Source organism: Periophthalmus magnuspinnatus, chromosome 11, assembly GCF_009829125.3.
Source record: "Periophthalmus magnuspinnatus isolate fPerMag1 chromosome 11, fPerMag1.2.pri, whole genome shotgun sequence".
NCBI lineage: Eukaryota > Metazoa > Chordata > Actinopteri > Gobiiformes > Gobiidae > Periophthalmus > Periophthalmus magnuspinnatus.
Window position 1 is genome coordinate 23,764,889 of NC_047136.2, and position 19,945 is coordinate 23,784,833.

A 19,945-nucleotide genomic window follows, 5' to 3' on the forward strand; every position below is an offset into this window, starting at 1 on the left:
AGTCACAGCTGCTGGTCGTTCGGGGACTTCTGCTGCAGCCATGGCAGCCAAGTCTCTGTCACTTTGCCCCAGGGCAGCTGTGGCTACACAAGTCACTTACCAGCAATGAAGTCTACGTGAGGACAGTTTAAAGTGCTATAGAATTAACATACGCGCTTGTTGTGTTGGTGCAACCTTCAAGAATGTAAAAAGATTCCACATTGATTTACAAATTCAAATTCAAACCTTTATTTAATTTGTGTGTTTGTTTTGAGTGATGCTTATCTGTTTTTATCATTGAACTATTAACACCCAATTCAAAACAACACTATGTAACTTTCTGGAGATGGCACGTCACCTGCATGATTCCATGGAAATAGAAAGCTAAAATCATACTGTTGGAACATTCTCTGTTATTATATGCAAAGGAACCACATTACCATGGAAACAAGGAAGTAGAGGCCCTCCTCCACAGCCAAAAAAGGGCCAGGTCTGTGGAGATGCAAGCCCACTCACAGTAAGGACACTACAGTTTAAGACTAGAACTGAAAACCCAACTCTTCGCCCTGTCATTTAATACTAGCTACACAGGATATCTTGTTTTTTTATTGTTGTTTGCTTATGTGTTTCTGTATATTTGCTTTTTTTTTTTTTACTTTTATGTGAAGCACTTTGGGCAGGTAAAGTTTTTAAATGTGCTATATAAACTGTAATTGAACTGAATGCGTTTTTCAGTGCTTTAGAAACAACCAAAATGAAAAAAAGCTTTGACTTTTGTCTGTTTTCTTGGCCTAAATACTTACATCGTGTTGCTTTGAGGCTCCACGTGTAATATTTTAGCCAAAAAATAAAAGCACTGAGCAAAACATGTGTCTTTACTGTGCGTGAGCTTGCACCTCCACAAACCTGACTCTTACTCGGCCGTATATCTACACACACGGTGTTATACAAAATTTGGTTTCAACTTTCTGTTTACATGGAATCAAACACAAATCACACGCCTCCAGAAAGTTGTGTGGCGTCGCTTTAACATCAGCCAGTCAGGCAGCAGCACATCTGAACTAGATTAGTCTGGGCACTATTTCTTTTGCAGTGTGAGTGCCTTGGCAGAGGTCTGTGTTTTGACTGCCCCTGCATTGTACTAACTCATTGTACGGTCTGTTTCAGTCTCTAATCCAAAATAAACTTGAGACGACGCTTAAGAACGAGGAAATGGAGGTACTGGGTAAGGCCGAATATGTCGAATATTTTTCCCCAAACTTCCTCATATTTAAAAATCACAGACCAAAATAATAGATAAGAATTCAGGCACAAATAAAAGATCCGATTTTATAATTTTGTCATGTAATTTAGACGTTATAAGGTGGGATAGGCTACCAAACGTGCAGACATCCAGTTCAGTTAGGGGTTATGCATTAAAATCAGACAACAACCTTACGCTTTTTCAAGAAATCATGAAAAAAATAAGTTATATGATTGTTATCTAACTGTTTTTAATCATCTGAAACAAAATAACTGTCACTAGGAGTTTTTGGAAACAGGTTTTTCAAGTTTCCACCACTAGAAGTCACTGTGCGCTCAGTGTTGAACCGACTCTGCTTCTCCTTCTGCAGCTGAAGCCAACGTCCTATTGACTAAACTAAAAAAAAAAATCATGAAAAACACACTTCTGTCTTGTTTCTTTCAACAAACTCCACAAACACAGCTGCTGGTGCATTATTTGTTCAATGCTGCATAGCTCAATATGAGATTGTGCTGTTTACATAATTGACCTCATTGGGACGTTGCTTCATTCTTGGAAGAAATAAAACTGAACCCGGATGCTTCCCTTTACGTTTTTATTTGTAATTTATTAACTATGTCTTCTGATCTATCAACAACATCTGGTAGGAATATTCGTGTTTGTAATTCACTGCATAAACTACAAGGATTAGTTTGAGCTGTAGAATAATTTTGGCTTTTTCTCAACGGTAAAAATGAGTTTTGGCTCGTAGAAAGTAAACCTCTGTCGGATTGTCGGATACTTAGAGGGACGTCCTGTGTATGGATGTGACGCTTGACCTTCAGGGAGATGATAATGAGGTTTGCTCAACACTCAGACCGTGAAATCATCAAGTATTTTTACTTATTAGACAGTACAGCGCGTGTGAGTGTGTGCAATGTGATATTTTAGACCAGGGGCTTCAAACTTATTTTCACGGAGGGCCACATACGCAAAATGGCCGCCATCAAGGGCCAGATGTGACTGTGAGGCAGGATAAATGTCACTAAATGTATGTGTCATGTCACTATTTTTTTACTTGTTACATAACTCTCTGTAACTGTATTTATTGCTTAGTCAAGTTGCAAATATTACCTGTCTATAACTGTGTATCCCCTGATAAACTGACATTTTTAAAAGTGTATCGGGACACACCTGCTCAGACCTTCAGCTCAGCTTCAAAAACAGCCTTTTAATTATTGGACAATTTGTTGTTTTTCTTGAAGACTAACGTGTGCACTTGGCTCTGCGTTTGGTGTCAAAATGCTGACGTAGATAGTTCACAACCGACCGCGCCTCATAACACAAAAAACATACAGGTTTGTCTCCTTGAACTAACACACACTTGTATTCACCTTCACCTTTCCTGAAACTGCCGCCAATTTTCCTGAACATTTTGGGATCATTTGCAAATATTTCTCAGTTCCACTTGTCGGAAAAATCTCATTAGTTTATGGTCGATGCACAGACTTATTTTACAATGACAGTCATGCCTTTCAATTTACCTTTTCGCAGGCCACATAAAATAATGTGGCGAGCCGCATTTGGCCCCTGGGCCTTGAGTTTGACACATCTGTTTTAGACCATTTAAACATATAGCCTATGGACGTAGTCAACTTTAAATGATTTTACATGTAGTTTAATAACAGGACTGGTTTGTTTTGATATTGTAATGCAGCTAGTCCACTACATGGGCCTATCTTTGAAACAGGAAAAAAGGACAATACACAAAGACGTTTAAAATGTTTTATTGATGTGTTTCTGTATCAGCTAAGCATTTGTAATTGAACTTGGGAATTTCAACTTACCCATGTTGTCTTCCATATTAGGTGTTTCTGCCAAATATGTCCCCAGCGAGTCACAGCATCTTAATAAGGTTCCGGGGCAGACCACTGTGTGCTAACAAGAGGGGTGTCCAAATATTTTAGCTCTTTGTTTATGCAATTGGTGTTCACGGTTAAAACAGATAATTAAATGTAATGCTCTGTTTTTAACGACTAATTAGATTGAATAAATATTTACACTGTTTGTTAGAGCTAACCTTTAACAAGATTATCAGATGTGTTTAAACTTACCTGTGCTACAGAGTGGGCTCAACCAATCAGGGACATGCTCTATAAAAGGAGCAAATTGCAGTCTGTGTGAGTGGAGGTTGCAGTGTGTACAGAAGGTACTGCTGTGGAGAATCTTTTAACTGTTTCCTTGTTTTCATGAATATTTTTGATGTTGGAAAATGAATGTACTTGGGTTTGCACTGGACACATTTTCTCAGCTCTGCTCTGTTCCTCGTTAAACTACTATAGTTGCTATCAGGGCAATTACAGATGATATGTTGCCTACACCAAACTATTATTCTTACTTAACATCAGCCTGTCCAGGGACTACAGGTGGGAATGAGTATTTTTGCTATAACCTGGCACCAAACATCTTTCCTGTTTTTTAAGGTTAATATAATGTCATGCACTGTCCCTGTTCAAATAAAAGCACACCACAGTATACCATGTTTATTTATGTATTTGTTCATTCATTTGTTTATTTTTCCAGTCTGGTTAGTTATCAATAATGCATTTATATTTTAATTCACCATTATGAGGATCTTTAAACAGAGCCTCTGTCAGTTGGCGTTGTACAGTACATCCAGAGGTGTCCTCATCCAAGCTTCAGAACTGAAGAAGTGTCTTGGATGAGCAGCGAAACGTCTTCACTCCTACAACTTTTTATCCACTTGACAGATTTAACTTTTGGCTTTTACTGTGGATCAGACCTGGACGACTGCTGGATTACACAGACATCTATTCAGAGGTGGAATGTGATGAAGTACAAGTAGTAAAGTAATGCATTTAAGAACACATTTAGGTACATGTACTTTCTACTCCACTACACTTTTAACAGGACTGAAAGGTGAAAGTATGTTTTATTATTGTTTGGAACCTGCTGAAAAGCTGGAGAGGTTTATTTTTTTAGCAGTTGTTTAGCTTGAGCAAACGAAAATATACAAAGAAAAACAACAAAAAACCCAAAACTATTGATTTAGTTGTTTCTGTTGAACAAAATCCAGCACAAATCTGTGTCAAAATCACTACATTTGCAGCTCTATTGACCCTGCAAAATAATACAACCTAAACTTCCAGAATAAGGTGAATAAGACCTCAAAATCTGTGCAAAATACTTTTACTTTTTACTCTTTTAAGCACATTGCTAATCAGGTACTTTAATACTTTTATTCACGTAGATTTTTTTCATCTGTTACTTCGACTTGATCATGTTTCCGCTCCAGTATCTGCACTCTTACTTAAGTAACAAAACTGAGCATTTCTTCCACCACTGAGTGTATTTAATGTTATTTTGAATCTCTGTTAACCCAGTGCGCCGTCTAGAGGCCATTGTTGCCGTTGCATTCTTGTGACCAAAGCTGCCACATGATGCAGGAGGATGTGTGCGTCACTGCTGTGTGGATTATAATAAATTACAGTGTGAGTCTGTTGGACCATGGCCTCTCCACACTGTTATGAAAGTAATGAATTTAATGTGCGTTTAGATCCCGGGTGTGTGGCCCGTTACTGTAACATCTAAATGCACATTAAAGCACATTAACTCTGACCACAGTCTGCAGCAGTGACCACAAACCTCTCTCCTAATCTGCACTGTTATAATGTTATGGATACTGCGGCGAAAGCTGAAGACAAGCAGGAAAAATGAGGAAAAACACTTGGTAATCTTATTTTGTTGTTGCCAGGTTTGAATTTGAACCTGTTTTACTTTTGTTCATCAGGTTTTAAAAGCGATTCCAATGGCGCTTTACTGCACTTAAGTCATTTCCTCGTGCGTTAGTAACATTACAAACACAAGTGTAAAATGATCACAGTGGTACAAAGTGTTTTGGTGGTATTTGCTCTGTGTCTGAGGGTATGAAGTCTGCTTATAAAATGAGTAAAAGTAGAGCTGTGTTTTTTCAGCTTGACTCCGATGGACCAGATGATAAAACAACAGATGTCGGCCATTTTAGATGTTTGGTTTTTATTCAAACCAGTGGTGTGGAAGTACTCAAAAATACAAAAGTAAATGTATCAAATCAGAAAATATGATTGAGTAAAAGTGCCTGTTTAAAATGTAGTTAAGGAGGAAAAAGTAAAACATTTTGTGCAGATTTTGAGGTTTTATAAAGCTTCAAATACAGTGACTTTGATGACTTTGAAACAATAGAATCAATCACTTTTGTTTTTCTTTAGCTGTTTTTTTAATTATTTATTTATTTATTTTTTGTTTGCTTATGAACATGTTAAAACTAAACCCTCAGCCTTTCCAGCAGGTCTCACACAATAATGAAAATAACTTACTTTTCAGGCCTGTTCAAAAATGTAGTGCAGTATAAACTAAAGATACTGCTTTAAAATGTAGTAAAGTAGAAGTATCCAGTTTAAAATACACTTAAGTAAAGTACAGATACCTAAAATGTAAGCTTAAGTACAGTACTTTACTACTCTGTTACATTCCTCCACACATATGTGTAACAGTACTTGTACTTGGATGGGAAATGCACTGACTCTTGCGCCCTCTGTTGGCCAAAACTGGAAACTGCACATAATTAAACAACCAAACTGATACAGATACAATAGAAGTTTAGTTTGTTTGTGCTATTAAAATAAAGTGGATTTTGATTGGGATGTTTTTCTACTGGTCATAATGTAATTAAGTAATGATATAGGCTCAAACAGTGTAGAGCAAAATTTAAAATCCAACTATGACTGCCTTCTTTACATCATTGTAGCTAATCTCATTCTTGAGTGATGTATGAATGAGATAAATAAGTGAAAACACATTCTGGAGACTGTGACTGTGTATTATATGTGAATTCTGTTTCTGTGTGTCATGAATGAGGTGACTTGTGTTTAGTTTCTGATCAGTCCTGGTCCCTGTTCACAGTGTCTCCCTGAGCATCAGTGTTCATGCATAAACAGGAGGATCTGTCTCAGGCCAATGCTGTAGGGAGCTCTACTCAACTCAGAATTTCAGTCTCAAATCAGTATGTTCATTTAAAAAACGTTTTCACAGAGAATCAGTGCAGTGTTGACTTGTTGGCCACATGAACGTAGAACATTTTGCACAAATCAACCTACTTTATATCAAATTTTAGCAGCAAAACTCTTCTCAAACTCTCAGTGACATATTTAGAGGAGGACACCAGGACAAATGTCTATGTGGGACATTGGACACCAGCTCCTTTGCATTATGATTGGTGCTTGGTGTCCAAACCTGCCTCCTCCTGACACTGCCCCCATCTGGAGAAGCTGGGACAGAGCACATTCCTCTGTGTGTGGGGTCAGACAGAGCAGGACCTCATGTTTAACCTCTGATCAGAGCAGGAATGAAAACCATGACAAGAGCTTAACACTTGAACCAAAACACATCAGCATTTTGACAGTCAGGGCCATGAAATGTCATCTGTATTGTTACTAGAATATAGCTTCTAGAAATATTAATGTTATATGGCAGATTTTTATTTTTATTTTGTGAAGTATTAAAAGAAAATAACTCATCTCAAGTTGAAGTAAACATTATTGTCCTATTAAAATACATGTTTGGGAAGCACAAGTCGAAAATGACCATCAATAGCAACAAAACTAAGACTAAACCAGAGCGAACAATGGAATGTTCCACTGTAAATATGCATTAAACCTTTCTATCTCCATGGCGACAAGCGGCTGACACCACCAGACTAAGTTACAGGTTGGATCTGAGGAGAGACGCTCACAAGTTGTTGTTGTTGAAAAGTTGTTTCAAGCTACTTTTCAGCAATAAAATGACCCATCATGGAATAAATGCAAGATAAGTATGTTTAATGCTGTACTATGGAACATTCCAGGCATTCCTAAGCATATCTATGGAGACAAACAGGTGGTGACATAGTGTACATTTAATCACATTTTTTTAATTATATGAAGTCTAAACCAGCCTAAAACAGTTAAAGCACCTGGTTAAAAATGTACTTAAAGAGTAAAAAGTAAAAGTACTTCACACACATTTGTTCACCTTATTCTGGAAGTTCAGGTTGTATTATTTTGCATTGTCAATAGAGCTTCAAATGTAGTGATTTTGACACAGATCTGTGCTGGATTTTGTTCAACAGAAACAACTGAATCAATAGTTTTTTCAGTTTTTTGTTGTCTTTCTTTGTATTTTTTCATTTGCTCAAGCTAAAAAACTGCTAAAAAATAAACCTCTCCAGCTTTTACATACATACATACTTTCACCTTTCAGTCCTGTTAAAAGTGTAGTGGAGTAGAAAGTACATGTACCTAAATGTGTTCTTAAGCGCATTACTTTACTATTTCTACTTCATCGTCTGAATAGATGTCTGTGTAATCCATCAGTCGTCCAGGTCTGATCCACAGTAAAAGCCAAAAGTTAAATCTGTCAAGTGGATAAAAAGTTGTAGAAGTGAAGACGTCTCGCTGCTCATCCAATTTATTTTCCTATTTGCTACAATCTGAGAATAGAAATAATAGAAAACAACACAACTATATTGACCTTATCTGGCCCCACCCACTTTTGCCGTAAATGTAACTGTATCTCTGGAGAATTTGGGAAAAGTTTTGTCGCTAAAATCTGACTTAAAATAGGTTGATTTGAGTAAAATGTTCAGTGTTTATGTGTCCAACAAGTCAACACTGCACTGATTCTCTGGACACTTTAAAACGTCTCACGAATGACGATGGCGGCGCCCACGGCAACTCTCGAACTAAGGTGAAAAGCCGCGTTTCGGAGAGGCCCGCGTACCTTTGCTCGTATGTGTACCCTGATTTGGCAAACGCACTTCTTCTGTATTTATTTCCCATTTCATTTCCCTGCATGACGCCATAGGATTTGTATAGGCAGATTTACAGATAAAACCGTAATGCTATTCAAACACAGCTCGTTTTTTTGGACCGCGGGCCTCGTCTATCGTCACATCGATTTGGAGCAAACGGGATCAGCCTAAACACGCATGGAACAGATTAGAGCATCACATACTGTTTTATTTAAACTTCCCCAACACCACACTGACAACAAGTTACAAAATGTTCGAACAAATCTGCAAATCCACAAATGAATGAGGTCAAATGAGAGTTATCAAAGTCTATCGCTCCAGGTTTGGTATTGTTTTGTGGATTTCAAAACAGTGGTGCCCTTTGGCAGACGGGACAGGTATAATTCACTGCTTTTATATAAACACATATTAAAGTTTGAGGATGCCTGTAAAACTGTCAGCTCTAGTTTTACGACTGATATTCACATGCACCTTTTGAAACAACAGTCTTTAACGTTCACTTTCCTTAGAGGGCACTGAGCAACTTTTCTGTGCAAGGTCGAGTAAGTGCTTGTTTCCATGGAGATGTTACAGCTTTAGTCCAGTAAAGTTCGTTACGTCTTCCCTTAATTAATTTTAATAGATTTTTTTTCCAGACCAAAGTTTAGTTTGTGTTCATACCTGCCAGTTTGGACTGCTCACTAGCGCTCTTTCTCACAGTGGTCACGTAATGTTGCTGTGGTGTGTCCGGTCAGCTGATTTAAACAGGTTTTGTTGCTGTTTTTCTACCGGTGGAGGCAGGACAACTGCGCCATCTGCAGTCTGACTTCTTCATTACAGTCTGCCAGGTGTGTGAGAGTAAAAAAGCCCCCTCGTCCCGGTTTAAATCCTATTAAAATCCTATTAAAATACAAATATGTTACAGCTTTGTTGCTTTATTGAATGTTCCACAATAAATATGGCATTAAACCTTTCTATCTCCATGGAGACAAGCAGCTGACACCACCAGACTAAGTTACAGGTCAGATCTGAGGAGAGACGAGGACGCGCACAATAAGAATGCATGTGTTTGAAGACATTTTTTCAGCAATAAGACGATCCGTAATGACATACATGCATTTAAATAAGTAACATTTTAAGGTCTCATAAGGTGAAGGTACACTTTAATGTTCTGTATTTAAACAGTCGTTCAGTTTCATGAGCACAGTGCGGTCCCTGATTCTGTTAAAATCATATTCCACACAGCGCTACACTGTTTCGTGCATCTGCATCTCATTTTATTACACGTGTGACTATTTCCATGGAAACGTAATGATTTATTAACCAATGCGATTCAAGGTGATAACTCAGGTCTAAGTCTTGGCAGTTCTTTCATGTGTTTAGGCCAATGACAAAAGGCCAGTGGATCTGGTTGCAGATGCCGGTCCAAAATAAGCTCATGTACTTGAGTCTGTCAGGAGCAGACCCCCCGCTGTTATCATGTCCGCTCACATCTCACCTACTCACTTGCTCCGGGTCACGTAACAGGCCAAACCAACGGCACTGCTGAATAAAAGGGCATAGTGGAAAACTGCACTGCAAATGCAACATCATATATGTTTTTTGGAAATTGAAATAAAGCAGGTACAACGATATCTAAATGTTTTAATATAAACGTCCTATATTACACAAAATTGACTCTTGTGAGGTTTAAGCCATTTTAGAATGTTGTTACTTCCTCAAAAACATACCTGGAGTTGTGTTTTGTTTCATTAATACATGTTTGAGTAATGCTTTTATAATCCTTTTTATTATTTATCTGTCTACATCTCTAAACCTCAAAATGCTCTGTCCACCTTGTGAAGTGGACGTTTTCACATTAACAGGGACCTTTTACTTTTAATTCAGTACAGATTGGCAATTACAGGGTTGAAATGATCCAAATGATTCTAGTGAAGGTGTATTGAATTTAAAAACACAGTGGAGCACTTCCTGTTTTACCACATGACATCACAAGGTGTAACACAGTGTTTTCAGTTTGAGAGAAAAGTTCAGCCTAAATATGCAGGATTTTTGTGTTAAACATGTGAATGAAACAAAACACAACTCCAGATCTGTTTGTGATGATGAAAAAACATTATAACATAGATCAGAAAATAGTGTAATATGGACCCTTTAAATGTCTAAGCGTTTAATATTGTATTTCGTGGTAGCAAACCATCTCAGGAAGATCAGTGACTTTGTTGTAAGATCACATCATGTGTTCTGGACCATCTGACAAAAACTTGCTTTTAAAGTTAATGGGGGATAATCACTCATAATAACAGTGAGTTACTCTTTAGTAAACAGAGTAAACAACATTTCCATATTGAAATTATATTTGAGTGAGTCACAGGTCAAATAAATTAGCATAATGTCACACCAACACCCTCAGACACTCCGTGATCCAGTTTTATTATACAGTCGCATCAATTTTGACTGTTTCTGGTTTACTTAAAGCAGACCTATTCTGTAAAATCGACTTTTCAGAGTTTTAACCATGTTATAGTTGTTTCACTTCTCATTTACCCTCTTGAAATAGTTTTTGGAGTGATTTGTGCATGTTTGAGTAATCATTAATCGCTTATTTTCCAGACGCCATATTGCCGATTAATCCCCGTTTTCACCACCACCGGCACACGCCCACTGTGACGTACTTACTACATTCTTCAGTTTGATTTTTTCTTAATCACTGATACATGTCGGATTTGGCAGCGTTGCGTAGTTATTTTGGACAAATTAAAGAAAATCTGCTATTCTCTAGTGTGATGTGCAGCTATAGTTAGCAAAGGGCCGACAGATCCACGGCTCTTTGTTGTGGTGACGTTTACGGCGATGTCAGCTCCCATTGGACACCGCCGTTTTCTAACATGGAAGCCAGCGAACTTGTTTCTTTTATTAAGTCGTTTCAGATGAATATTGAGGTTTAAAAGGTGGAAATCATAACACGAGCCATAGGTGTCATAGATTATAACTCTATACTGTAGGTCTTCCTTAAAAAGATATTAAGAGCAAAATGAAAAATGAGGGTAAGTTATTCTGCACATGTTTTAAGCAGACGCCCACAAATTCTGTCAGGGAATTTTGTTTACTTGAATCCTTTGGAAGGCTTTTTCTACCTTTCTCAGTTCAACATTAAAGTGCTGAGAGTCCTAAAGTTTCTAGTTTCTGAATTCCAGACTTAAATTCCTCAGTGTAGAAGCTAGACCTGTCAGGATAACACATTCTGAACTGTGATATATATCGCTGAAGCAAATATAGGCGATAAACGATAATACTGAAACTAATTTATGCCACTGACGCAACAATCCAAGAACATTTAAACCACAAAATGATTCTAAATCTACAATAGTTTCAAAAAATCATGAGCTGCAATAGATAAATAGGAGAATGAAACACTTTAGTACTTAGTTTGCATCTGTAATGAGTCATAGACGTTATTAATTCAACCTTTTACAGCTCAAATCTTATCATAGAGCCAAAAATTAACCAAAAATGTCCTAGTAGCGCAAAGAAAATGTACAAACAATAAGTACCGATCCTCAAAAAACAGGCCTAGTTGCAGCCATCAAAGGTAATATATCTGTATAACCCCAAATACGAGCAAGGACACGTACTTTTTACATGAATATTTTATAGATACAGGGTAACACTATGATACAAACACATAATGGACTTTAACATACACTTGTTGCAATACAAAAACATGTCATGAAAACAGTAACAATACAAGTCTGTCCCGCAGTTCAGAAGGCGCCACTCGGTAACAGCAGCGTCCCGTTCAGCAAAAGGTACAAAAAGAGTTCATTTTCTCCGTATTTATATCGCAATATCTTTACACGTTATGTTAGTCCATAAATAATCCATACTGTTAGGTTAAAATCCTCTTCTGGTGTCCATCGAGTTATACAGAGGAAAGCAAAACAATACAGTCACAGACGCAAAAAGTTCGCTTGGCTTTTCAAAAATAATTCTAGACATCCGACGCCAAACATATGAGATGATTTGAGCTGTAAAACAAAAATGAAGCGTCCCGTGAAGGGAAGGGAAGAGGGGGGCACTAGGAAAAGTCCTGGGGCCGTATCATCATGGCGGTGGCTCGGAGGGAGTAGCTGGGGCCTTTAAAATAATGCCACTTGATCCCGTTTAACTTCCCGATGTGTTGTCCTTGAGGGAAGTACACTCCGTTAAGGTTGGACGGACCGCAGGCGTCGAACCACCAACCTGGAAAACAACAATTGGGAATGAAAAATGGAGGAGAAACAGGAGGAACATTGTCGTTACTAAACTGTAAATGGAATATAAGCTGATATCATGTGTAAAACAGGATTAGGGCTAAGTTTGATAGTTGGAATGCCGACTGCAAGTATCATAGCAACCAAAGAGCCAATCCAGAGCGAGGTTGAGGAAGGTCCCGTCCCGTTGTCAGTGGGAGCAACCTCTGGAGAGGAAGTCGCCTGATTCCTCTGTTATTAATGTTCATATCTTGATTTATGGACACATTAGCCAAATAAAATCCCCAGGATGATGTATACGAACACTTTAAGACCAAATGACGAGGTTTATTATCAGCTGTTACAGAGAGAGAGGTGACAATTTTTCAACATAAAGTGAATTGGAGCCAGAGTTGATGAAGCCGGAAGTGCGTCCATGATCACTTTCTATTTGGAAATGCATCGACATTTGACTCTTATGTTTAAAGTAGTCAATTTCAATTCAGTTCAATTCATTTTTATAAAGCCCAAAATCACAGGAGTAGTTGCCTCTTGGGGCTTAACAAGATCATTGATTTAACCAATATAAAGTTAGAAATCCAACACTGAAGCAGACATTGGTCAATAACAGACAGATAAACCAACATTCACAGAAAACAAGCAAATAGGGAACTGTCCTAGAGCGCCCCCTGTCCTTAGACCCTATTTTTCGGCAAGGAAAACCTAAAAAAAAGTCAGTGGGAAAAAGAAAAACTTTGAGAAGAATCATATTGAAGGAGGGATCCACTCTTACGGACTAAACCAGGACTAAACAAGGACTAAACGAGGACTGAACCAGAACGCACATCCATTTGCAGATAAAGTTCAGATCTGTTGGTCCAGAGCTCACTCAAGACATCCAGGATAACGTCCTCCAGCCAGATATTGGGTCATCCAGCCAGCTGAAGGAACGGGAAGACCTGGGCCCACAGAACAGGGTCGGGGCAAAGGAGGAACATCTAGAGTCCAGTCCTCCACCGCGCGGTCAGTGGGAGGGCATCATTTGTTCATTGTCAGTACCTTTCTGAGGCAATAGTGACACTAAAAAGCATCCCAAATACTGTTCATTTACACTAGCACTGTATTCTGCCGTGCTCATGTGCAGATGTTAAGGTATAGTCAGGCCATGAATTACAAAAGTCCATTTTAGTTTATAAACAGCGCACAGTTATGATCATTCTGACCTGTTGTATTCTCACATATCACCACTAGATGCTGTCTATGTTACTTCTGTCTGATACTGTGCCAGTTTTGGCCTGACGGAAGAAGAGCACAGGTGAGCCGAAACAAAGGCCAGCTGAGGGATGGGGTGAGAAGGTAAGGAAGAAGGGGGAACAGGTCTCAAATCTGCCATCTACTGATGAAAAAAACACAAATGAACTTGCAGATGGTAGGTTTAAGTTACAAACAGCTTCATGAACTAGTCCAATGAGGTTCATCTGGTTTGCGGATCATTTATTTTAATAGATTATTTTTGCAGACCAAGGTTTAGTTTGTTTTTATACCTGACAGTTTGGACTATTCACTAGCACACGTCCTCAGAGTGAGCAACAAAATACAAAGCAGAACAGGAGAAACTCAAAACGGCCATTTCTGAACATTTTAAAAGAGAAAACCACATTATGGACTGGGACAGAGCAGACATCATTGGGACAGAGGACAACAAACATCGTCTCTGGATTCTGGAGGAAATCATAATACGGAAATATGCCCGTGGGACTTTAAACCGGGACGAGGGAGCCTTTTGACTCTCACACACCTGGGAGATTGCCCTGAAGAAATCGGACTGCAGATGGCGCTGTCATCCTGACTCCAGTCCAAACTGTCAGGTATGAAAACAAACTAAACCTTGGTCTGGAAAAATAATTTATTAAGCTAGATTTGCAGAAATTTGGTGATTTTGTGCACTGAAGTCTCATGTATGTTCTGCAGTATAAATAACAAAATGTATAAAACTGCAGGAATACAAGTGTGATTTTTTGTAGCATTTACCCTCAAACTACTCCGTTCTTCTGCTTATAGAACTGAATGTCCTCTGACTGTTTGCCTGTTTCGCAGTTATGGCAATAAACCATGTTATGTCTTGTAAGTACTCACGCAGATGCCGTCAAATATCACATTAGCGGATTTGTTTTAGCTCGTGCTTTCAGTCACGCCAGTTGAAAGAGAATGTTTTATTTCACTCTCTTTTCAAGTTGTATCAAAGTTTGGTGTATTTATGTTTGGGTTTGGGTGAAGGGTTGAGAGATTCCCATGTCTACCCGCCAACCCCCTCTCTCTCTCTTGCGCTCTTTCTGTGTGACCAACAGTTCAAACGCACTTCTCCTCCCTCTGCCCTCTGTAACTGGACCGCAACTGGACACTAGCTGAAATCTGACGTAAATCCAATCCAAACTAATACAAGAATCAGATGCATTTCAGAACAGTGTTGAGGTGGAAACTACAGGGTTGGCAATAGAGCTGGGGGACAATGACATAAGTATATATCTTGGTACTTTTTGGTCTGTCCCTGTGACGATATTTAGATGGTAAAATGGCATTATAACAAGCCATTAAAAGTGCGCTAAATTCTCCCTGTAAATGTCTATGGTGAGCTTCAAGTATTGTACAAAACATGAATAATGCCTAAATAAATTTGAGTTTAAAAATTCACAATATTAAAATTTTGCATATCTCCAACATTATTTTATTTTATTTTTTTATATATATTTTTCCTCACTAGTTTCATGCATAAAGATAACTCAAAGAAATTTCCTGTGTTATATTAACTATAGACATTGCAGTTAGTTAAAGGGCCCATATTACGTTATTTTCTGATATATGTTATAATGTTATTTACTCATCAAAAACATTCCCAGAGTTGTGTTTTGTTTCATTCTCACATATTTAACACAAAAATCCTGCATATCTCTCAAACAGAAAACACTCTGTTCCACCTTGTGATGTCACGTGGTAATACAGGAAGTGCTCCACTGCGTTTTTAAACTCCATACACTTTCACTAGAATCATTTGGATGATTCTAGTGAAGATGATCAATGCTGGAATTGCCAATCTCTATTAAACAAAGGTAAAAAGTAGATTTTAATGTGAACTGCTTGAAGACATTCATTCATGGACTACCACTTCATGACATCACCAGGTGGAACAGAGCATTTTGAACTTTGGAGTTGTACACAAACTAATAAAAAGGGGTTACTCAAACGTGTGAATGAAACAAAACACAACTCCAGGTATGTTAACAACATTACACCATTTTAACATGACTTGAAGCTCACAGGAGTCAATTTTGTGTAATACGGGACCTTTAAAACTGACTGTAGCATTCAGACTATTACTGCTGATATTTATAGATGGACTCATTGAACCTCTGGGGGGAAAGAGGAGATGATTCCCAGAAGCATGTTGGTATTCTGCTTGCTCATCTTTACACTTCTTTGTAGATGGCTCCAACTTAATTATTTTGCAATTGATTTGAACGAACACCAGTGTCAATTACAATGAAATATGTGCTGCTAAATGTTCAAGCTTCTCCTGTCTGCAGGTTGTCTGTCAATAAAGTATGCTCATCAGATATTTTTGGACTAACTTAAAAGAAAGACATGGGAATATATTTCAGGAGTTGAATGGATGCGGGGGTTAAGGTTGCTGTGACCTGCCTGCTATGCACTTGTTTGAATATGAATTATGAGATGCATATCAGAAATGTATCAGAGGGATTCCAGAGTAGACAATATTGAGTTGGCTTTGAATCCTCACTGTCAAATATATGAAATAGTACAGTTACTCTTCATGGGAAAATGTCACGAGTTACACAATGGTCCGGATATGGAAGTGAAAACTATTGGATAAAATACACTTTGACATAGTCTAGTTTTGTTTAACTTTAAAAAATTTTGTTTGTTTGAAGAAATAAATGTCCAAACTTTAGCTGACACGCTGTTTGCTAACACATCAGAATGCACATGTTCGCTTTTAAAGTAGCATTATGTATCTTTTCTGGTTCATTGCTCCATGGAGAAAGATAAGTGCTATGGGTGCGTATACATCATAGACTCTATATATAAATAGACAGAGCTAACCTGCTAGCTAGTACGTTCCAAAAAAAAGTGAGCCTGGGCGCTCATCCGGTTCCATCAACAGTTCAGCTTACGTTGAAACATTGTTACTCCTCTTTCTGTAACTGCTGCAGTGAGCCTCGTCATTTTAGTCTTAAAATGTTCGTATTATCTCTACATGATCCTGGTGTTTTATTTCATTGTTTTGTTCGTAAATCAAGATGGAATGAACATTAATAACAGACAAATCAGGGGCCTTCTTTCCCTGAGGTCGCTCCCGATAGTGTTAGCAACAGATTTGATTGACAGCGTTGCTAAGTGCTAAGTGTTAAACCAGCGGGGAGGAAAGGGGCTTTACCTTCAACAGCCTGCCTCCGGATTGGCTCTTTGGTTGCTATGATACTCGTGGTCAGAACTCAGCTCGAAATTAGGGATGGGACAATAAACAATAATATTGTTTATCGTGATAAAAAGGGTTGACAATTATCGATCGTGGGGCATTTTATATAATCGTGATAATCGCCAATAACAATAATCGCCATTATATCACCAGGATGTGCAGAAAAAAAATACTTATCCACAGAGGAGTCAACGGGGGGGGGGGGGGGGGGGGGGGGACAAAGGATTCTGTTGTCCCGGGCCCTAGAGTCTTAGGGGCTCAGAATTAGACCCTCTTCCTATTAATTTGTATTACAGGGGGCTCATGTGAGGTTTATTGCCCCCGGGCCTCCAAATTTCAGTCGACGGCCCTGCTCGTCTATAATATTCTCTGTTATCACAATTATTTTGGCCATGATAATCGTCAAACAAAATTTCAATATTGTCCCGTGTCTTCTCCAAATTCGAGGAAACCCACTCAGACACAAAGAGAACATGCAAACTCCAGACAGATAGGCAGAATCTTCTACCTAAAAATCTATATCTATATGCACATCTATATCAAAGACAAACATGAACAAAATTGTAATTGCAAAGTTGTCCTAATCATGCTTCTAATACATTTTTTTTTTTTTCATAAAATCTAACAACCTGCAGCACTCTTCTTCTTTCAGGCCCATGCAAGACTATAAACGCCGAGACTGTGTGTTCTGATGTGGTTGACAAGCCGCAGACACTTGGAGGCAGAGGAGTGCTCACATAAACAGGGATTTATCTTCATCTGTTTCCAGGTCCCAGATACTTACGCACTTGTAAAATGTAACAGTGAAACATCCAGCCTTCTGCAGTTTGTTCTCATGAAATGGGACTATCTTCTACCTCCACAGAACAGGCTTTTAAACAACTGTATCCTCACTGTTTATCCCATAGTGCATACCCATACATCAACTCTATTCCTGTTACTATTCCTAACACGGCATAGGTTCTCTTCACTTGAGTCTATTTTACCCAGGCACTACTGGACAAATGCTGCTGTCCAGCCTTGGCATTTTGTACAGAGGAAAACAAAAAGCCAAAGATAGATCATTCACGAGTAGAAAGAAATTAAAGTTATTTGGCTAAAACACTGTCCTTAAAATAGCCTGAATAATGAACAAAATGTGACCTTTATGTACTAACTTTGTAACCCATAGCTTTGTTTTTAAAGTTGCACTGTGTAACTTTTCCAGTGAGGGTTGGGCACTTGCTTATCTCCATTGGGATTACTATTATTATTGCTTTGCCTGGAATGTTCCACAGTATCACATTTAACTCATCAAGCTCGGATTCGATTCAGTTACTGGTGTTTTTAAAAATACATAAATAAACAAGCTTTACTGTGATTGCTCGCCTTTCCACAGGTCTGACCTGTAACTTGGCCTATAGTGGCGTCACCTGCTTGTTTAAACTTCTTAAAAGCCTAAAGAAACTCTAGGTAAAAGCATCTCCATGGAGACAAGGAGTTGGCTGGACCTGCAGTGTGTTTAACAGGAGGCTATATATAAACACTGGTTGAGCGATCAGATGCACTGATCCACAGGTTGGCGGTACGATTCCAGCTCCCACAGATGAATGCTGTCATTGAGTCGTTAACCCAAGTTGCCCCCAGTGTCTGCGTACACTGGTGTATGACCGTGTGTGTGAATGGGTCATAGTCTGTATAAAGAAGTGAACTGATGGAGTGTGATGTCACCCATAGCGTTCGGCTCCAGTCAAATGAAGCTCATCGAGGCCAGTGGTTCCAATTGTTCCACATTTAAAATTCCGACCGCGGGTATCATAGCAACTAAAAAGCAACAGTTTTCCAATATAAAGTGAGTTAGATCTAAAGTCAATGGAGCAGGAAGCGCGTCCATGCTCACTTCCTGTTTGGAGCGCAGCGGCTAGCAGGTTAGCTATGTCCATCTCTATATACAGTCTGAATGGATGAGTTTTTCCTCGATGTAAAGCACTTTAAGAGCCTTGACGGTGGAAAAGCACTATATAAAAACGTGATCTTTTAGCATTTACCATTTTTTGTGTATACATTGTCCTATATCCCTTGTATAGGTGTGTCTTGAGAATGCAGCCCTGTCATACCTCTCCTATGAGCTTACACTTTTACGCAGCACATAAATCAGGCCATATAGAGTGTGTTGAGCAGTTCGCCCTTGCCAGCTTTTCTTCGCAATGACCTAAGAACTAAATGCAATCTCCAACATGGACTTCAGAGATGCTTGATTAATTCCAGGACCCGGTCACCAGATCCCCTTTCACCGCACCAGGGCCAGTCATTTTAAATGTGTGCGACAGGTTGGACTGCACTCAGACCCTAAGAACCACACGATAAAGGTCCTACGCAAGCTCACTATATATTGTCTAAAGGGATTGTGACCAAACTTTACTTTATAATCTGCATGGTGACTAATATGGGTTGGGTTGCCAGTCAAATCAATGCATTTTCCACTAAATCTTGAAATCCTAAATGATGAACAAATTCTAAATGGGATATATCAGATTTGCTATATTCCCACGTCCAATTGTAAAATAATGTAGGGATAACAAGATATATTTAATGGGTTTGACATTGCTGACAGGAGCCTGAATGGTCCAATTAAGGATAAATGGTGACTACATATTGTGGACACGGTTGCTATGGTTACATGTGTTTGTTGTTCTGCTAAGACTGGGCAAACGCCGGATTTTATTGGTATTTAAAGGTTAGGTTGACATTTAAAGAGAGAAGCCAATTTCAGATGACTCGGATCATGTTTAGACCTGCCATTTATGTACAAAATAGCAATCACGTCCAGGCCTGTCAACAGGAATTTCGGGGCCTGGGGCAAGAAGCCTCACATGGGCCCCCCTCTAATATAAATCCATAGGAAGATGGTCCAACTCTGGGCCCCTAAAACCCTGGGGCCTGGGACAATAGAGCCCTTTTCTCTCTTGTCTAGTGCTCCTATGAGGTCTATTGGTTCACTCTCTCAGACAGGTGCAGGATAATGCTGTAACGATTCGCTAAAATCACAATTTGGTTTAGTTTTTGGGAGGCGTTTGCTCAGTATGATTTGGATGAATTTTTATTACAGGAAGAAAATGAAGAAATACTTTGCTAAATATAGTCAAAACATTCCATGCTGGCTTAAATGTGTTTAATTAAATAAGCTGCATCATATGGAGTTTGAGATTGTG

General features: G+C 38.7%; 1 protein-coding gene across 1 annotated transcript in view; it reads right to left on the minus strand.

The window, feature by feature from the left end:
- Positions 1-11,667: 11,667 nt before the first annotated feature.
- The window catches only part of angpt1 (angiopoietin 1), a 102,508-nt gene continuing 94,230 nt past the window's right edge, over positions 11,668-19,945 (minus strand). The window contains exon 9 of the mRNA XM_033975802.2: positions 11,668-12,269. Coding sequence (XP_033831693.1) covers positions 12,106-12,269 — 164 coding nt within the window. The 3' untranslated portion in view covers positions 11,668-12,105. The remainder of the gene's footprint in view (positions 12,270-19,945) is intronic.